The sequence below is a fragment of the Amphiura filiformis genome, chromosome 19, assembly GCF_039555335.1.
Source record: "Amphiura filiformis chromosome 19, Afil_fr2py, whole genome shotgun sequence".
In the NCBI taxonomy this organism is placed as follows: domain Eukaryota; kingdom Metazoa; phylum Echinodermata; class Ophiuroidea; order Amphilepidida; family Amphiuridae; genus Amphiura; species Amphiura filiformis.
This window is the reverse complement of record NC_092646.1, coordinates 27,775,093-27,796,883: the sequence shown is the minus strand read 5'-3', so window position 1 is coordinate 27,796,883 and position 21,791 is coordinate 27,775,093. Positions and strand designations below refer to the sequence as shown.

The 21,791-nt window shown below is 35.0% G+C and overlaps 1 protein-coding gene across 1 annotated transcript; it reads right to left on the bottom strand.

The window, feature by feature from the left end:
• Window positions 1–10,041: 10,041 nt before the first annotated feature.
• Window positions 10,042–11,302, bottom strand: LOC140140479 (adhesion G-protein coupled receptor D1-like). Its single transcript, XM_072162238.1, has 2 exons — window positions 11,060–11,302; window positions 10,042–10,215 (listed from the first exon to the last, which is right to left on the bottom strand). The coding sequence occupies exons 1-2, from the start codon at window positions 11,300–11,302 to the stop codon at window positions 10,042–10,044; spliced, it is 417 nt and encodes a 138-aa protein (XP_072018339.1).
• Window positions 11,303–21,791: the final 10,489 nt, after the last annotated feature.

Here is a 21,791-nt window from a genome sequence, read left to right as displayed (position 1 = left end):
AGATGTTTACATTGACTATTGTACTGTGAAGTAATAAAGATCAAGGATGTGACGGGGCTCAAATAAAGAGATGAAGATCAAGGATGTGACTGCGCTATAGTATAGAATTGCAGATGTTTACATTGACTAGTGTCGTGTGAAGAAATAAGGATCAAGGATGTGACGGGGCTCAAATAAATAAGATGAAGATCAAGGATGTGACTGCGATATAGTATAGAATTGCAGATGTTAACGTTGGCTAGTGTAATGTGAAGAAATAAAGATTAAGGATGTGACGGGGCTCAAATAAGGAGATGAAGATCAAGGAGGTGACTGCGCTATAGTATAGAATTGGAGATGTTAACATTGACTAGTGTAGTGTGAAGAAATAAGGATCAAGGATGTGACGGAGCTCAAATAAAGAGATGAAGATCAAGGATATGACTGCGCTATACTATAAAATTACAGATGCTAACATTGACTAGTGTAGTGTGAAGATATAATCAAGGATGTGAAGGGGCTCAAATAAAGAGATGAAATTCAAGGATGTGACTGCGCTATAGTATAAAATTGCAGTTGTTATATTAAACATTGTTTAGTGTAGTGTGAAGAGATGAAGATCAAGGATGTAACTGGAGCATAGTATAGGATTGTAGAATGTTAACATTGACTAGTGTAGTGTGAACAATAAGGATCAAGGATATGACGGATCTGAAATAAAGAGATGAAGATCAAGGATGTGACTGCGCTATAGAAACAAATTGCAGGTGTTAACACTAGTGTAGTGTGAAGATATACGGATCAAGGATGTGACGGGGCGCAAATAAAGAGATGAAGATCAAGGATGTGACTGCGCTATAGTATACAATTGCAGATATTAACATTGACTAGTGTAGTTTAAAGGAATAAGGGTTAACGATATGACGGGGCTCAAATAAAGAGACGGAGATCAAGGATGCTACTGCGCCATAGTATAGTATTGCAGATGTTAACATTGACTAGTGTAGTGTGAAGAAACTGAAGGATGAAGGATGTGGCGGGGCTCAAATAAAGAGATGAAGATCAAGGATGTGACTGCGCTATAGAAACAAATTGCAGGTGTTAACACTAGTGTAGTGTGAAGATATACGGATCAAGGATGTGACGGGGCTCAAATAAAGAGATGAAGATCAAGGATGTGACTGCGCTATAGTATACAATTGCAGATATTAACATTGACTAGTGTAGTTTAAAGGAATAAGGGTTAACGATATGACGGGGCTCAAATAAAGAGACGGAGATCAAGGATGCTACTGCGCCATAGTATAGTATTGCAGATGTTAACATTGACTAGTGTAGTGTGAAGAAACTGAAGGATGAAGGATGTGGCGGGGCTCAAATAAAGAGATGAAGATCAAGGATATGACGGATCTCATATAAAGAGATGAAGATCAAGCATGTGACTGCGCTATAATAGTATTGAATTGCAGATGTTAACATTGACTAATGTAGTGTATAGAAATAAGGATCATGGATGTGACGGGGCTCAAATAAAGAGATGAAGATCACGGTTGTGACTGCGCTATAGTATAGAATTGGAGATGTTAACATTGACTAATGTAGTGTGAAGAAATAAGGATCAAGGATGTGACGGGGCACAAATAAAGAGATGAAGATCAAGAATATTATTGCGCTATAGTATAGAATTGCAGATGTTAACATTGACTAGTGTAGTGTGAAAAAATAAGGATGAAGGATATGACTGCGCTATAGTATAGAATTGCAGATGTTAACATTGACTAGTGTAGTGTGAAGAAATAAGGATCAAGGGTATGACGGGGCTCAAATAAAGAGATGAAGATCAAGGATGTGACTGCGCTATAGTATAGAATTGCAGATGTAAACATTGACTAGTGTAGCGTGAAGAAATAAGGATCAAGGATGTGACGGGCTTAAAAAAAGAGTTGAAGATCAAGGATGTTACTGTTACTGAGCTATACTATAGAATTGCAGATGTTAACATTGACTAGTGTAATGTGAAGAAATATGGATCAAGGATGTGACGGAGCTCAAATAAAGAGATGAAGATCAAGGATGTGACTGCGCTATAGTATAGAATTGCAGATGTTAACATTGACTAGTGTAGTGTGAAGAAATAAGGATCAAGGATGTGACGGGGCTCAAATTCAGAGAAAAATATCAAGGATGTGACTGCGCTATACTATAGAATTGCATATGTTAACATTGACTAGTGTAGTGTGAAGAAATAAGGATCAAGGATGTGATGGGGCACAGAGTTGAAGATCAAGGATGTGACTGCGCTATAGTATAGAATTGCAGATGTTAACATTGACTAGTGTAGTGTGAAGAAATAAGGATCAAGGATGTGACGGGGCTCAAATTCAGAGATGAAGATCAAGGATGTGACTGCGCTATACTATTGAATTGCAGATGTTAACATTGACTAGTGTAGTGTGAAGAAATAAGGATCAAGGATGTGATGGGGCACAGAGTTGAAGATCAAGGATGTGACTGCGCTATAGTATAGAATTGCAGATGTTAACATTGACTAGTGTAGTGTGAAGAAATAAGGATCAAGGATATGACGGATCTGAAATAAAGAGATGAAGATCAAGGATGTGACTGCGCTATAGAAACAAATTGCAGGTGTTAACACTAGTGTAGTGTGAAGATATACGGATCAAGGATGTGACGGGGCTCAAATAAAGAGATGAAGATCAAGGATGTGACTGCGCTATAGTATACAATTGCAGATATTAACATTGACTAGTGTAGTTTAAAGGAATAAGGGTTAACGATATGACGGGGCTCAAATAAAGAGACGGAGATCAAGGATGCTACTGCGCCATAGTATAGTATTGCAGATGTTAACATTGACTAGTGTAGTGTGAAGAAACTGAAGGATGAAGGATGTGGCGGGGCTCAAATAAAGAGATGAAGATCAAGGATATGACGGATCTCATATAAAGAGATGAAGATCAAGCATGTGACTGCGCTATAATAGTATTGAATTGCAGATGTTAACATTGACTAATGTAGTGTATAGAAATAAGGATCATGGATGTGACGGGGCTCAAATAAAGAGATGAAGATCACGGTTGTGACTGCGCTATAGTATAGAATTGGAGATGTTAACATTGACTAATGTAGTGTGAAGAAATAAGGATCAAGGATGTGACGGGGCACAAATAAAGAGATGAAGATCAAGAATATTACTGCGCTATAGTATAGAATTGCAGATGTTAACATTGACTAGTGTAGTGTGAAAAAATAAGGATGAAGGATATGACTGCGCTATAGTATAGAATTGCAGATGTTAACATTGACTAGTGTAGTGTGAAGAAATAAGGATCAAGGGTATGACGGGGCTCAAATAAAGAGATGAAGATCAAGGATGTGACTGCGCTATAGTATAGAATTGCAGATGTAAACATTGACTAGTGTAGTGTGAAGAAATAAGGATCAAGGATGTGACGGGCTTAAATAAAGAGTTGAAGATCAAGGATGTTACTGTTACTGAGCTATACTATAGAATTGCAGATGTTAACATTGACTAGTGTAATGTGAAGAAATATGGATCAAGGATGTGACGGAGCTCAAATAAAGAGATGAAGATCAAGGATGTGACTGCGCTATAGTATAGAATTGCAGATGTTAACATTGACTAGTGTAGTGTGAAGAAATGAGGATCAAGGCCGTGACAAATAAAGTGTTGAAGATCAAGGATGTTACTGTTACTGCGCTTTACTATAGAATTGCAGATGTTAACATTGACTAGTGTAATGTGAAGAAATAAGGATCAAGGATGTGACGGGGCTCAAATAAAGCGATCAAGGATGTGACTGCGCTATAGTATAGAATTGCAGATGTTAACATTGACTAGTGTAGTGTGAAGAAATAAGGATCAAGGATGTGACGGGGCTCAAATAACGAGATGAAGATCAAAGATGTGACTGCGCTCTAGTAAAAAATTGCAGGTGTTAACATTGACTAGTGCAATGTGCAGATATAAGGATCAAGGATGTGACGGGGCTCAAATAAAAAGTTGAAGATCAAGGATGTAACTGGGGTTTAGTATAGGATTGCAGATGTTAACATTGACTAGTGTAGTGTGAAGAAATAAGGATCAAGGAGGTGATGGAGCTCAAATAAAGAGGTGAAGGTCAAGGATGTAACTGGGGTATAGTATAAAATTGCAGATGTTAACATTGACTAGTGTAGTGTGAAGAAATAAAGATCAAGGATGTGACTGCGCTATAGTATAGAATTGCAGATGTTAACATTGACTAGTGCAGTGTGAAAAAATAAGGATCAAGGATGTGACTGGGCTCAAATAAAGAGATGAAGTTCAAGAATGTAACTGGGGTATAGTATAGCATATTTGCAGAATGTTAACATTGACTAATGTAGTGTGAAGAAATAAGGATCAAGGATGTGACGGGGTTCAATTGAAGAGATGAAGATCAAGGATGTAACTGGGGTATAGTATAGGATATTTGCAGAATGTTAACATTGACTAATGTAGTGTGAAGAAATAAGGATCAAGGATGTGACGGGGTTCAATTAAAGAGATGAAGATCAAGGATGTAACTGGGGTTTAGTATAGAATTGCAGATGTTAACATTGACTAGTGTAGTGTGAAGAAATAAGGATCAATGTTCAAAGTTCAAAGTTCAAATTTATTTTATCAATCAATATCATACATAGCATAGCATATATAATAATAACATAATAACATATAATAACAATTAATAATAAGAGTAAATTGCAATAATATTAACAAAAAGATATATTGATAATAATTTGTGATGGTTAATATAACTTGAATACATAATCTATGTAATATATAATATTACTGTTCATGACGTTAATATACAATATATAATAATGTGTTTATATGTGGATATAGGCAATTTACAAATCAGATAATTTATCTTATATGTGACCGTACAGCACGAATGAGCCGTAAATGTCCTCAATTGTATTCTGAGTTACAGTGTAAAATGGGCATGAAGGTCGTATTCATAGGTACCTCAATTTGGTGCTACGTGTACCTCATTTAATGAGATACACGTAGCACCAAATTGAAATACCTATGAATATGACCTTCATGCCCATTTTACACTGTAACTCAGAATACAATTGAGGACATTTACGGCTCATTCAGTGCTGTACGGTCACATATAATAATAATGTGACTAAAATAATATTGACTGACGAGGACCCTGCTAAACGCATAGCGTGAAGCTGCAGGGACCTCAATAATTAATCAAATATAATTTATCATGTGTATAAACTGGTGGCGGTATAGGGGACAAAACAATACAATACAAGTTATCCGACTAGATTATAGAAAGCAAAGAAGGGAAGAAGAAGAAAGAAGAAAGAATAGGGATAATTGAGCGTAACTATAATAGGGTCAGAATAGGGTTACTCCATATGAAATCAAGGAGGCGCCCACCTGACCCCCTCAGATTTGCTTTATATTTTAGTCATATGTTGTACCTGTAAAAATATTAAAACCTGCAAATTTGAGGTCTGTAGCTCTTGCGGATTTTCTGTGGCAGCCATTTAAAGTTGGAGTAGGGGGTCTAAATTTGGACCCAAAAGTTGCCCTTTAAATAAATTTCATCTTTGGGAGTCTGTGCCTTCTTTATAAAAAGAGAGAGAGGTCTAAGACTTTGTATACAAACTAACTGCATGCCCAATTTGTCAAAAAAATAAAAAATAAAAAAATTCTGTAATTGCGCGTTGTGTCATGGGGTCATTAAATATGCAAGAAAAAATGCAAGGTTTTGTAAACTGGCAAGTTTAACCCTCTTAAATTCACATTTTTTGTCACATTAATTATTTTTTGTTATCACTGATGCTATATATAGGATAAATACAATGCATATCCAAAAAATTGAGGTCACAACTCATTTACATTTCGAACAGCGCCCTCACGAAGATGACATTTATTGTAAATTCAACATTTTCAGGGGCCCCAAAGTCGATGTGGTCCACTTTCAAAATTTATAAAACATCACTTTTATATAACTACTAGTCTTAAATTCCAACTTTGCTAAGTCCCAATAATTGTATAGGTTGACTTCATATAAAACAACAAGCCAAAAGTTGACCATTTTCTTATGATTGCATGTAGTGCAAATGTGCCGAATTCGGAAGGCTTGAAAGTCAAATTGGCCCCAATATTGAAAATAAAATGAAATAAAAGTAAATAGGGCCAATAACTACGCATCTAGTCATTTATTTTCAATATTGTGGCCATTTTGACTTTTAAACCTTCCGAATTCGGCACATTTGCAGTACATGCAATCATAAGAAAATGGTCAACTTTGGGCTTGTTGTTTTATATGAAGTCAACCTATAAAATTACTGGGATTGAGCAAAGTTGTAATTTAAGACCAGTAGTCATATAAAAGTGATGTTTTATAAATTTTGTAGGTTGACCACATCGACTTTGGACCCCCTGAAAATGGTGAATTTGCATTAATGTTCATATACACCAATTTTAAATGGCTACCATAGAAAATCTGTATATATTGAAAATGAAATGGAAATAAAAGTAAATAGGACCAATAACTACTCATCTAATCATTATTTTCAATATTGTGGCCAATTTGACTTTCAAGCCTTCCGAATTCGGCACATTTGCACTACATGCAATCATAAGAAAATGGTCAACTTTGGGCTTGTCATTTTATATGAAATCAACCTATACAATTACTGGGACTTACCAAAGTTGTAATTCAAGACTAGTAGTTATATAAAAGTGATGTTTTATAAATTTTGAAGGTGGACCACATCGACTTTGGGCCCCTGAAAATGTTGAATTTGCAATAAATTTCATCTTCGTGAGGGCGCTGTTCGAAATGTAAATGAGTTGTGACCTCAATTTTTGATATGCATTGTATTTATGCTATACATAGCATCAGTGATAACAACAAATAATTAATCTGACAAAAAATGTGAATTTAGGGGGGCTAAACTTGCCAGTTTACAAAACATTACATTTTTTCTTGCATATTTAATGACCCCGTGATACAACGCGCAATTACAGAATTTTTTTATTTTTTATTTTTTGACAAATTGGGCATGCAATTAGTTTGTATACAAAGTTTCAGACCTCTCTTTCTTTTTATAAAGAAGGCACAGACTCCCAAAGATGAAATTTATTTAAAGGGCAACTTTTTGGTCCAAATTTAGACCCACCTACTCCAACTTTAAATGGCTGCCACAGAAAATCCGTAAGAGCTACAGACCTCAAATTTGCAGGTTTTTAATATTTTTACAGGTACAACATATGACTACAATATAAAGCAAATCTGAAGGGGTCAGGTGGGACGCCTCCTTGATTTCATATGGAGTGACCCAATAGGGACAGCCTTTGAGCCCTGTCACATCATCACAATGATGTGACAGGGCTCAAATAAAGAGATGAAGATCAAAGATGTGACTGCGCTATAGTATACAATTGCAAGTGTTAACATTGACTAGTGTAGTGTGAAGAAAATTAATAAAGATCATTGATGTGACGGGGCTCAAATAAAGAGTTGGAGATCAAGGATGTAACTGGGGTATAGTATAGGATTGCAGATGTTAACATTGGTATTAACATTAACTGGTGTGTTATGAAATAAGGATCAATGATGTGACGGGGCTCAAATAAAGAGATGAAGATATAATATAGAATTGCAGATGATACCATTGACTAGTGTAGTATGAAGAAAGAAGGATCAATGATGTGGCGGGTCTCAATAATGTGACTGCGATATAATATACAGGGTGTCTCAATAAAAATAGGCCCTATGGATGGGGGGGGGGCAGAGAAAACGTTTTGTAATAAATTAGAAACAATATACAAAAAGCAATGCAAAATAATTTACAATTGAGATACTAATATTAATATTACAAAATAATACTTTTGAAGGTGGTGTGAGAGATGTGGATGCCATAGAAACGCAAAGCGTGTAGAGTTGTGGCACCCATTTGATGGTTACATAACAAGTCTATAGCATAAATACAATATTCAATGTTTAAGTAAGGTTACATGATTATGAACCCATACTTGATAATAAAAGATATAAATAAAGTTTAAGGTTATCAACTATTTTAAACTGTTGCAATTTGGTAGTTCACAGCATCTTGCGAATGGTAGTGAGCTTTGGCAAAAATGCATTGGTCATAGCGAACATGTAGAAGAATTCAAATATCACAGATATACTTTTGTAGGTCCTGTGGTTCTTGAGTTATGTTGTAAAGAGGGCTGAAACAACAACACTTTAAATGAATAAAGCACATTTTCAAAGTATATGATTTGTAGAAGGAACTTTGGCAAAACGTCAAAGTGTTATTTTTCAATAATATATTGATTTAAATAATGAAAATCTTATTTTTGGCTGCTTCGACCAACAACACGTCGTAACCCCTTAATGTTGCAGCAAATATCAGGTAAAACTTAAAGGAAAAAGAAAGGTATAAACCAGTAATAAATTGAGCTGCAAATGTTAACGTTGATGAAATGCTAGAAAAGTATGAATGAATAAGATAGAAAGCATAACCAAATTCTATGAATGCAATCGAGAGACAAACATAAAGTCCGAAAAATCAGTGAAGCATAAAATGCAAAGTTAGATTAGGTTATTAATCTTTTCAACTGGACTTACTGTTTTTGTTGACAACACGTCATATCTCTGACGCTTCATCAGGCCTAGTGATGTGAATTGGCTCTGTGTTATTGACCTCACACTGGAGTTGCCGAGGAATATTCCTGATGGTTGGTTCGTAGCTGTGAGACAAGTTGTGTCGTAGTCCCCCTCCGCGATTCAAAGTTGGTTCCTCCCTGCGAACATAAATTGCTTCCTTTACCCCTCTTTCGAACCACCTATGTTCTTTGTCGAGCACAATAACGTCTTTATCCTCAAAAGTATGCTCCTACCACCGTGACGTCACAGGTTAATAACACAGAGCCAATTCACATCACTAGGCCTGATCGATGAAGCATCAGAGATGACGTGATACTGCAGTCAACAAAAACAGTAAGTCCAGTTGATAAGATTTATAACCTAATCTAACTTTATTCAACTACCTGGATGATTGAGAATATTCATAGATACATAAAATGCAAATTTAAAGCAGCGCATGTAAATTCATCATGCAATAGATAGCACTTTAAACATCATCATGTAAATATTCATTGATGAGGTTATGATTGAATGTTTTTGGAAGGAAACCTCTTTCTTTTTATCTTGGTCATCTTGTGTAATATTCAAAACTGTACTATTCGCATGTCAATATTTTGTGATAATTGAAGGGGTGGGTGTAATAAAGTCCTAACCCATCTAAAACACATGTTACTGGTTTCACGATAAGTTTTTGTTGACCAAGTACATGAGAATTTACACAAGTAAAGTATACAAGCATAAAGTATAGGCTTTCTTCAACAGACTAAATGTTTTGTTGAAATCATTCGTACAATTTTTACACACAAACCAGTCACTTGTAAATTAGTGGGTTAGGATCTTTTTGCCCCAAGAATTCCACACTACTTTCCAGAACTACGTACTTATGAGATGGATATTTCTTTGAAAAAATATCGAATCTAGTCGTTGTTGATGTAAGAAACACACTCTCAATGATTCCAGATCAAAATTGTTGTTCATAGAAAATCTAGGACCCCAGGTTTAAAGTCGGTAGCAATATAGTGCTAACCCACATTTCTTTTTTGAAGAAAAACAGGGAACATTACATAGCTGTAATCATGCCAATAAGTTCATATTGGTGCAAAAATTACACATTATTTTAATAAGTACAATATAAGGATTACTTTTTTTATCAAAATGGATTAAGTAGTTGTCCAATCTATATGTTTTAACTGCAACTGATTTGAAACCAGTAGTAACTAACAGGGGAGGGTTAGGACTATATTACACCCACCCCTTCAATTATGTATATTGTGTTTACACAGATGTCTTCTAATATCCGAGGATTTTGTAATAATTATTGTGCTGTGTATATACAAATTGTCTTTTGATGTAGGCAAGAACGAGCAATATGTATTTATCCAAATTTATCTCGAAGCAATGATCTAATACGACTATTAATTCCAAACGCCAAGAAAATGAAGACTCCTTGCATAGAATTGATGATGATGAATATCCACCATACTGCCGCAACATTCGTAAATCCCGCCACGTAGCCAAGTGCCCAGGTAAATCCAATTATGCTGCTGATCTGGGGGAAAATAATGGAACAAAATTGGATATTATCATGATTTTGTAATATTTGAGCACAAATTGTTGATTGATATGCGTATGTTTCGCAGCGTCATCCAGCATAACTTAGAAATAAAGATTGTGATTGCTGGATCAAGACTACCAAGTGGCTCAAAAAAGCCATTTGGATCCGCAGAAAAGGACATGACACGCTAAACAAAAACGACAACAATATCTTTGAATAAACTCATCACGTCTTCTACGGTTCCTCCTGTTGTCCGCAAAAGGAAACAGTTAGATGTGATGAGTTGCCAGTCTTAAGAAGCCACTAGTATAGTGGTGAAACGTCACTAAAACGTGAGTTAAACACCTTCGTGTTTTATAGGTATTGTTCAAAATGAACAACATTTACAGTTAAAATCAACATTCCTAATGAACTTGTTCAAATATTTAACTCAGAATTGTAACAAAGAGCTCAATGAATATTAATCCAAGTAAGTTTCCTAACAACCCAGCAATGAATATTCAGTTGACCTCAAATAACCTTGGAAATTTTCCCCCTGAAAGATAACACACACCAAGTTTCATTGCTGTCCAACAATGCAACAGCAGACCTCAGATGACCTTGACATGACCTTGAATATGTTTGGCGCTTAATTGTGATCACATCCACCACTTTTCATGAAAATGCTCAATTGATCACATAATCAATTATTTGATATCAGAAGGACATTCTTCATATTCAGAATGCAATTCGATATGTCTGATATGTTCTCATGTCCCACAAAAAATACTGTGCAAAAGTCCATACCATAGCCCTTAAAGAGTACCGGTATAGTGAAAAAAAAAAGTTAAAGACTTACCTTAGCAGAAATAGTCACCTGCTCCCAGTCATCAGCGGAAACATTGTTTTGAAGTTCTCTTGATTTCAGTCTTGCCTGGTACAAGTGCACCACGGTGATCACAAAGAAAACAACATTAATGACCAGGCACACTGAAACAGGTAGTCCAAATGCAAAAAGATTAGCCAATCCTTGTCCACCAGATATCCAGCAGATGCTACCGTCAGCATATTCTAATGGTACACTTGTGAAATGACATATCATAGTGATGGAAACAATGACAAGTGGTATACCCCAACCAAACAGTGAATGACCAACAACATTCAAAACCGTGTCCTCTACTCTGCTTAATGGATTAATAACAAAAATGTTCAATAAATTACCTGCAATTATTGACATCCACACGAAAGCAGACAGCCAAAAATAATGAGTCATAACAGCCAAGGATACGCATAAACGTCGCGGAATATCTAACCTAGCTGATAACTCGGACAAAATTTGAGCCAGAAACATCGATAGAGAGAGTGACATGATTCCACGACCATGAGCATTTCTCAATTCAGAAAATATACAATGGACAGCAAACGTCAGGAAAAGTCCCATGGATGACAAACCAACCCCAATTGTATTAACCATTTCACGCGGTGAAATTAATCCCGGAATCAATGCCCTTTCATCACTATCATTTGAGCTATTTGACGGCATGTTATCTTTCTGGTTACAAATTTGAGCTCTACCATCTTTCAGTAAGACAAAATCATCCGAATCATACAATTTATCGCCATAAAATAACATTGTTTTATTGTTACCTTTGCGGAGTATCTTAAAGTCACCTGCGTTTAAAGTAAATAGTGGACAATTCAGAACAGAAATCGGCGTCCCACAAAATACTAATAAACTCTGTTTAACAAATCGCTGAGCTTCTGTTTGAAATGTGTATGTAGAAGAAGGCATGACAAAATAAGGAATGACAAGTTTTCCATCTACGCGATACGCTGTTTCTTTGATTGTTGTATTAACAAGAGTGACATTGCCAGGACTCGTCTGATACCATTCAGAACAATTATGTCTATTTAGGTTACCATTGTATTCAAAGATAGATACGATTTCCACCTTTGTCATGTTGCATAATCTTGTGTGCGATGATAACAGAATTTCATCAACAGCTTCAATTACCTTTGACAAGTTGGAATTCATCTCTCCATCTGCTACCAACGCGATTCCATAAACCCATGCAATATCATTTCTCCGACTTTTACTTGTCAGCACAAAATTAAAACCAAAAATGGATTCAGACCCGTGATAGGACCAGTTTTCAACAAGAAGATCTAGAAAGCATTTCTGTTCTGTTTCTTTTGCTTCGTGTAGGATCTCGGTGAAGGAATGACCAAAGTACCCCACATGAAGGACCCACGGCATTTCAAAATTCGGAACACATTTCCCCCCATTCCTGGTAAAACCTTCTAAACAAGTTATAGAACGGCAAGTTTTACCCACGGAATCATATATTTCGTTTTCGGTGCACAAATAATCCCCTTGATTAAATACATTCCTGCTTAAGGGCCTGAAATTCCAGATAATTTCATATGACGGAAGAGGAAAAGTATAAGCTTGCAAGAGGTATGGATCATTCTCGCAATATGGTACGCCGTCAATTTTCTTATTACAACTCGCGCAATGTGGATTCTTATAGAGTATATTTTTGTCAATTAACGGATCTCTCATTTGGTCTTTGTTAGGTCCACATAAAAGATATCCCTGGTAGGTACTATCACATGCTGATTTTATAGATACGTTTTGATAATCCTGCGGGCATTGACTGCGAGCTGAGGAATAACAAAACCTTAGTTCGTGATTTATGTGTATCTGGGTATTACCAGTTATTGTTAATGTTTCGTTCATACGCATAAGCACAATTTCAGATAGATTAATCATATTGCACACGGCGCAATAAATATTCTTAAACAAAAGGTTACTACTAGTCACGTGAATTATTGGCCAACCTAATGACAAGGTCATATTATAATCGATTAATTCACACCTTTCCTTCACAAATACATTCGTCCAAGATGGTGAACATTTAGTTACCATGACAGTACTAGTTTGATGACTCGGAAGGTTGAAGATATTAGAACATGACGATAAATGATAATCTCTAACTTCCTGTTGAATGATAGTATCACCTATTGTGGACGACTTGTTTGGAGGGCAAACAATATCATAGTCAAAGCAACAGTCCCAAAACAATGTACACATATGGTCGCAATAACATCGGTATGGGAGGGGATGACTATTGTCGAATGGAGGTCCTTCATCGCAATAACCACGACAACTGTGCCCGCCTTCTAACAAACGAACACTTGGTCCACCTTTCACCATCACCTCTGCGTGGAATAATAATATTAATAATAATAATAATAATAATAATAATAATAATAATAATAATAATAATAATAATAATAATAATAATAATAATAATAATAATAATAATAATAATAATAATAATAATAATAATAATAAAAAATAATAATAATAATAATAATAATAATAAACTAGAGAAAGAAAGAAAGAAAGTAAAAGGCGAAACAGTGAAAAGAAAGAAAGAAAGAAAGAAAGATAGAAAGAAAGAAAGAAAGAAAGAAAGAAAGAAAGAAAGAAAAGAAAGAAAGAAAGAAAGAAAGAAAGAAAGAAAGAAAGAAAGAAAGAAAGAAAGAAAGAAAGAAAGAAAGAAAGAAAGAAAGAAAGAAAGAAGAATGTTACTGTGGTTACTGGATGGTCAGTATTGCAGGGTCAGAGTTTAAATATTCCTGGATGTAGCCTAAGTCATGCGATCACGTATATAATGTACGCAATGACAATGTCCCTGTATTGCATCATATTTACCCAGGGTGGCCCGATCAGCTAAAATGTATCATGTAGTATAATGCTCTACTCAGTGCAAGGTTGGTTCTAAAATGTGAACTGAGCCTATGTACGATTCTCGTCACAAAGATTCAGAAAAAGTATAGTTTGACTTATCTCCGATGTACAGTTCTTGAGTTATAGGGGAAAAGGTCACAGGGGACAAAAATTGAAAAACCCTCTGATTTTGATTGAAAAAAAATAGTCTCAGATTACTCCACTTGCAAAAACCTTTTAAAAACATTCGTCTCATGTTCTCTGCGCGCATTTGATTTATGTTGCGCGTTTGCCTAAAAAAATTGCAGAAGTTGAATTTTATTTCTATTTTTTTTACATTTTTACGAAATTTGGCCAAAAATCGGCTGTACAATTAATGTTAAATTTCAATTTTGTTTCTGATCACACCGAAATTTCGAAGTTATAACGCTAAATGTAGCCTGTATTTTTCAGAAAAAGTATAGTTTGACTTATCTCCGATGTACAGTTTTTGAGTTATATGGGAAAAGGTCAAATGTTAAAATTTGGATTTCACAGGGAACAAAAATTGGAAACCCTCTGATTTTGATTTTGAGAAAATAGTCTCAGATTACTCCACTTGTAAGAACCTTTAAAAAAAGGAATAGTTTGCCAAATCTCAGATGGTTTGTTACCTTAGTAACATGGCAAAAAAAAAGCCGACGTTACCTATGAAACAAAACAATCCAATGTTTCTCAATGTGATTCATTTTTTGTCTAAGGACCCCAAAATTTGACCTTTGACCTTTTTGCTTATAACTCGAGAACTCTATGTCGAAGACACGTCAAATTATACTCTTTCTGAATCCTTATGATGAGAGCAATGTATTGGTATGGTTTGGTATAAGGTTTGACCAACTCAGGGGTGTCTATTCTTCTACACGTCTACAAAGTTATATTCCCCAGAAGATTTGCTTCCCCACATTCTTTAATACCCAATATGGACAAGACAATCAATCACCTCATGCAATTGCTGCCCACAATTTCTACTTCTGTGCTACTTTAAAGCTTGTACTTGGTTGATAATTTTGTTTTACTTCTTCACATTAGATGTTCTAGGTTGAAAACAAGAAAGTTTCAAATAGATCTCGCTAATGTACATAAATAATTTACTGTCATTTTGCAGAAAATATGAAGGAATAGACAACACCAGTCATGGCTATCTTTATTTAAATATTTGACAGTGTTCATATTTCACTTGCAGTGTAAAAGATACACTTGGTGTATAAAGATGCAAATATGTACTTTGCGTTGTATCTTTTCTATTCAGTGACAGCTTCAAAGATATAGGTATTAGATTATTTTGAAGGAGGGCCTAGCGTAGAAAAAGGTAAGCCATGTTAACAAATTCAAAAAGTAGGGGTCAACAGGGGTCAAGTTTCATACAACAGAGTTGAAATTTCAAAATTGCTCAGATTTTGTCAAAGATTCCTCTGGTCATAAAGATTCAGAAAGAAGTATAGTTTGACCTATCTCGACTTGGCGTTCTTGAGTTACAGCCTACCCAATGATATCTGGGTGTAGGCATAAGAATTGTTCTGCATTAGAAATGTTGCTATGTGTAGAATTAAAACAAGCAAGTCTTCCATGCGAAATATACTGAGAAAGTTTTACATAATGCGGTTTGTATCCTCTTTTGCATGGACTCTATACCCAAATATGTTTACATTTAGCACCTTGAAAGTTTCCTCTTTGGTTATAGGGAAGAACAATGTCAGTCAAATAAATTTACATAATATGAAATTGCTGTAAGATAAAGTCCAATTCTATTCTGTAGGCCCTACTATTTAAGCTACAAGGGGTTCGCTGCAATATACTACACTATAGAATTGTATTTGGGTGATAATGAAATACCCAAAATTGGCGTTGTTCAATTGTTTAAAAAAAAATTAAACAAAAACCGCATACCGCATTAGATTTCAACCTGTATTTTATTTGGCCTTATATATAGTTGCTCCATTTTCAAATTTTACTACATATATTTATTATGGACCTAATTACTATTAATACCAAACCAAAACACCCACTTGCAAAAACCAACATCCGCCTCAATTACTTGTGTTGAATCAAACGTAATTACCTTTATGACAAATTATGGAATTAAAATGTTGAAGTATTTCAGTATTGCCTATATCGCTGCATTCACTGTATCCTTCGAATAAATAGCTGAATAATTCCTGATTATCTGTGTCGTATCCACCGAGAAGAAGTAGGCGTGAGCTTTCATAAACTATTTCTTCACTGACTTCATCATCATATTCATTTAATAGAACCAAAGGAGTAAGAGCTTCACAGAGAAGATCGACAGTCTCTGTCAAGGACGTCGATATGCAGGTTTTAATCCACTTCGTACCATTAAGCAAAACTTCTGGTTTTCCTGAAAAGACATGATCTCTCTCCTCCCAGGATAGATATCTTGTGTTAAATCTTACGCGTTGTATGCTGCTTTGGTTTATAAGCTGAGCATCTGAATAAAATAAAACAAATTTAAAAACGGGTTTTGCTTTATATATTATAGTGGGAACTCCAATTGAATGAACGCAGCTTTCAACAGCTGTACTCGATCATACCGCGATCGTATATCGTATTTTAAACTACAACACGAACGCACGACCTTGGATGCAATGCTAACCAATCACGAGTGCGTTGGCATGGTTAGATTCACTTCCGCGTTACTCACGCACAGTCGCACACGCTGGCGCACATCTCGCAGTGTCTGCAAAAGTTCGTCACGATATTGAAAGCTGCGTTCATTCAATTGGAATTCCCACTATACATTACACTCACTAAGAAAAATATGTTGCGACACACTCACTGAAAAAAAAATGCTGACATCCAACCTCTTAATTCAATCAATCTCTGATGGCCATTTCTTCTTTGACTTATACGCCATTTTAAAACCATGTTTAGCTAAAACCCATCGCCTAACTACGGAAAACCAAATTTGGTGGATAAACTTACCCGCATCGCTTGGTTCGAGGCATTTGCCATGTTTCCAGCAACAACTTGTAATGATCAAAATCCAAATAAGATTGAGAATATACATAATGAATATTTAAGAGAACGAGATTACAAGAACTGCATGTATGACTACTTGCACCATATTATGAAATGAGGTTGATGACGCCTCTAACAACGTATAAAGTAGAGCGATACTCCTCGAGAGATATTTTAGGACTACTGAGTCATGTATAGTAGCTGCTTGGCTAGGTGAACGTTTGACATTAGACTTATTTAGTGATCCCAACGAAATCGTAAAAAATGTAAAATTCTGTATCCATTTCTCAAAAGTGTAGGATAAGACATTACAATTGTCATTAGGTACTTTTTAAATGAAATATTGAGCAAAAACAAGGATAACAACAGTATTGACAAAGTTGAAGCCTCATATAACTAGCTTCTCTACTTTTAGCGAAATGGCAGATTCATGTAAAATGTGCTATTTGTCTTTAATACACGGCTTTTGGGTTAACCACTAGCAGGCTATGTTAGCACATCTATGACACAAACAAAATATACGATCTTCCGAATGAGCAAATCACTGAATAGGTCTTTAATTATGAGCGTAAGAATTCAGATTTCACAGATTTTTGCACTGAACTACCGCTATATTTTATAGTCAATTTCACTCAATTAATATGACTTGGGTTCTCTATCTCCATTGAGTAATATTTACATATTGTGGATTTACTCAGTTCATTCAATTCAAATAAAATTCTCAACGTTACCTAAAATATACCCTGATACTATAAATCACTAAATCCAATATGTAGTTTCATATGAAAATAAATACGGATCCAGGTTTTGGAAAGTGGTTAAATTACTGTGGGGCTGAAAGGCTAAATTTATCTGAAATAGTCTTCCAGTTTCCAGGGGAGGCTGCCACCTAACCGCTGGTATTGATCTACTACTGCTGACTATTCTGTCCTCAAGAGTACACCATCTTGCTTATACCGATGATAAATATGAAAATAATCTTACATTAAACTTGGGATGCTGCACATGGTAAAAATGTTTTGATACCTACGATTTGCTGCAGTCGTAGAATTTTGTATAGTGAATGACATCATGGCTGTCAAAGTATGTTCTGCTCTTACTTATTCTCAAATTATCTTCTTCTTTTTTCTAATTCTATTCTCTCCATTTTCAACAAATAAATCATATTAATACTGTATAACTAAACGTTTTATCTTGACAGAACTCCGATTTCATACCCTAACAAAAGGAACAACCCCTTTCCCTATGATATTGATTGATATAATACAATAAACCACTGGACCATCCCTTAATTTTGAGTGTATTGTTTTATATATATATATTTGTTATTAGCGGATAAAATTATACCTAGAATTATAACCGTTGTCCATTAGTTTACCTGCACCATGTTCACCAGAGCGTGTTTTAATTTTTTCCTAAAAGAATTGACAACAAACTGGAAACTTTTCTGTTTGTTCTTTTATGCATTTCTTTTATTTATAGAAATTGACAATAAAACACTATCACGCTTCGACAGGATTGTGTATGCAAGATTATTTTTGCATTTATTATAAAAATCGTCGTTGTAATTTTATTACAAAAATCAACAGAAAACAAAATTTAAAATATGATTTGAAACTAATTACAACAGGTACACACTCACACGTACACCCCTCCTCTTATGACCCGCACCCAAAATCACAAAATCGAAGCAAATCAAGCAATAAATTATTTAAATACAATATTACAATTTATATCGGCAGTGTATGAAAGTCTTACAACAAACCTAATAACGTGCTTGGTATGATGGATATTTGTGACGTGTCATGTCAAAAGGAAACACTTTTGGGCAGGTTATCAATTTTGAGGTTTTTACATATCTTAAGGGAATGGGTATGAACATTTGGACAGTATTTATTGTGGGACATTAGAGCACATCAGACATATCGAATTGCATTCGGAATACGAAGAATGTCATTCTGATATCAAATAATTTTGATTTTTTGAAATTCGCAATTTAATACACATTTTTATGGCAAATCATTAAAAATTGATATTTTTGATATTTAACAGTACTTGAAGTAAACTTTATAAATCTGATGATATATACTTAACGTGTATGTAGGTGGGATAAAAAGCCGACGATCAATTGAAAATTTTGACCTTTCGTATTGAAGATATGGATTTTTTTCCCAAAACACCAAAAAAAAATTAGGTCTTTTGGGAAAAAATCCATATCTTCAATATGAAAGGTCAACATTTTCAATTGATCGTCGGCTTTTTCCTCCCAGCTACATACACTTTAAAATATATCATTAGATTTATAAAATTTACTTCGAGGACTGTTATATATCAAAATTTGAAAAATATCAAATTTTTATAATTTGTCATAAAATTTGTATTATATCGTGATTTTCAAAAATGAAAATTATTTGATATCAGAAAGACATGCTTCGTATTCAAAATGCAATTCGATACGTCTGAGGTGCTCTCATGTTCCATAAAAAATACTGTCGAAACGCTCAAAACGCTCATTCCAGATCCCTTAAATATAGAGATATTTTTCTCCACAACGCCGTTTTCCCCAATTGAATCGGACATTCCTAAGTGAAGATATTGAGTTCGTAAGTTATGGTACTATAAAATTAGAAATTGAGATATCGGCATTTAAAATATTATTGACAATGTTGAGAGTAGGAATTACCTTGAAAAATGTCTCAAAAAATACAAGATGCCAGTTATATTCCGGTCTGAAACTCTCAGACAATATTTTTAACATTAATAACATCACAAATTCGCAACAAACCTAAATTGTAAGAAAATTACCCCGGGCAGCTTTTTGGCTATTCTCCATTTACGATCCTGCCCAAAAGTGTCTCCTTTTGACATGACACGTCACATTTAGTAAATTAAAGTTCTACTTTGGTTTATTCAAGGAGTTTTAAATAGATGGAGAAAGAGGTCTTTTGTACTACCTGTGTTATAGCTAATTAGCCTTTTCGAGATATGGCGGACACGAGATGGATAAAGTCTTTTGAATTTCCAAATCTCGAAAAGGCTAATAGCGAGATGATTAATCCTCTTTACGGCCGATCGGTTGCTGGGATTCCGAGGCGGAAGGAATACAACTTTGAAGTGACACTGAAATTAGCATATGACCTATTGCTATTAAAATAGCCCATTGACTCTGATTAAGATCGGTTAAATACCCAATTTTGGCAAATACTGAATCACTACAATATAATCAACAAGCACGCGTAGTTTGTAGGGAACATGGAAATGCACGAAATGTTTCGAATTGGAGATTCTTGGCCAAAATTTAAATAAAAAAAAACACAACTGTTTGTACCAACAAAATGACGGGACAAACGAAAAATCACTGTAACCATGAAAAAATTGTCCGATTTTGATCTGGTTTGTGCTGGTTGAACGTTAAAAATGTCCCTTTTTTCATACTGTCCAACCTTTGCACGGATCCGCCATCTTGCTACCAAAACGAGGTTCACCCTGTAAACGCATGCGCAAAATGTGCATTTTGTTTCTGGCGCTTTTCTAGCAACGCGTCAGAAGGCTTTTGCAACGCGTACGTAGATATTAAAGCATGCGTTTGACGTTTGACAGGCAAACGCACACACAGCACGCACTCATTTTGAGATGACCGTGCGATCGGTGAATTTGCCTGACTATTTGAAGTGAACGTTGATATATGTGATGCGATCAAGCAAAATCAGTCGGAACTCAAGAAGTGTTATTGGTTTCATCTCACTTGTAAACAAATTCTGAGGAAAATTTTTATAGAAATTGTCATTCATTTTCTCGATTTTTTCAACAACAAAAATTAACTGCATTAATTGCTCTCTATAAAAATATTGGAAGAAAACCTGTTTCATTTTAGTCTATATATATATTTTTTTGTATCTTTTTTTGGTGTTTTAAAGATTGTGTATGTGTAATATGTATTTCGTTCACGCCATGTCTGGTGGTCAGTAAAGGCCCCAGTTGTCTTGGATGTTTGTTGGTTTCTTTATTCTTTTAAATTTGTATGTTTAAATTGCTTGAATAAAGATGATGGAATAATTGGTCATCTTATATAATATTTAAAACTGTAAAATGTCCATGTAAACATTTCGAACATGTTGTAATTGGCATGCGTTTAATGCAGGGTTGTCGGTTATCAAATAATTACACAGATGTCTTTTATCGTCCGAGAATTCTGTAATTGTGCTATGCGTGTACAAATCTTAAACTTGTCTTGTGTCATAATGCGCAGAAATTCTGCTCCGAATGCATATCCCACATTTTGCATACGATAAACCGTTTTCGAATAATGGTCATTCATTAAAGCCATATTATAGCATTTGCTGAGGAAGACGCCCTCACTGAATTTTAAAAATTCCTTTTTTACACGATTAAATTGTACTTTATTAAACCAATATACCCTGCAAAAATCAAGACTCTAAGTGCTGTAGTTTTGTCAAAATCCGTGATTTTGAATTAAAGGCTGATTCAGCGCTTTATTATTACGATGGAATTATTAGTCGAACGCATACACGATGTTCATAACACACAGTACGTCACGGCGTGCGGGACGGTGATATACACAACAAAGGGTCGTACCACAACATGACAGAAGGAGTGGTACGTATTGGCGACATGTGCGCTAGTAGTAAATTCCAATTTTCTTTGCTTTGCCGTAGTTGTTCGGCTCAAAAATAAAAGGGGATATATCTGACAGTAAAAGCTAACATTTTATGGCAAAGAAATGCTAATCTATTTTGTTTGAAAATGTCATAATATTGCTTTAAGGGGGTAATTAGATTTGGTAGATGTTTATAAGCATTAACTAGCGATATTGTTATAT

Coding starts and splice junctions, on each gene's coding strand:
- LOC140140479 (XM_072162238.1), bottom strand. CDS start 11,302: ATGATATGTCATTTCACAAGTGTACCATTAGAATATGCTGACGGTAGC. Junction 10,216..11,059: donor AGGTGACTATTTCTGCTAAG/GTAAGTCTTTAA, acceptor ATTTTCCCCCAG/ATCAGCAGCATAATTGGATT.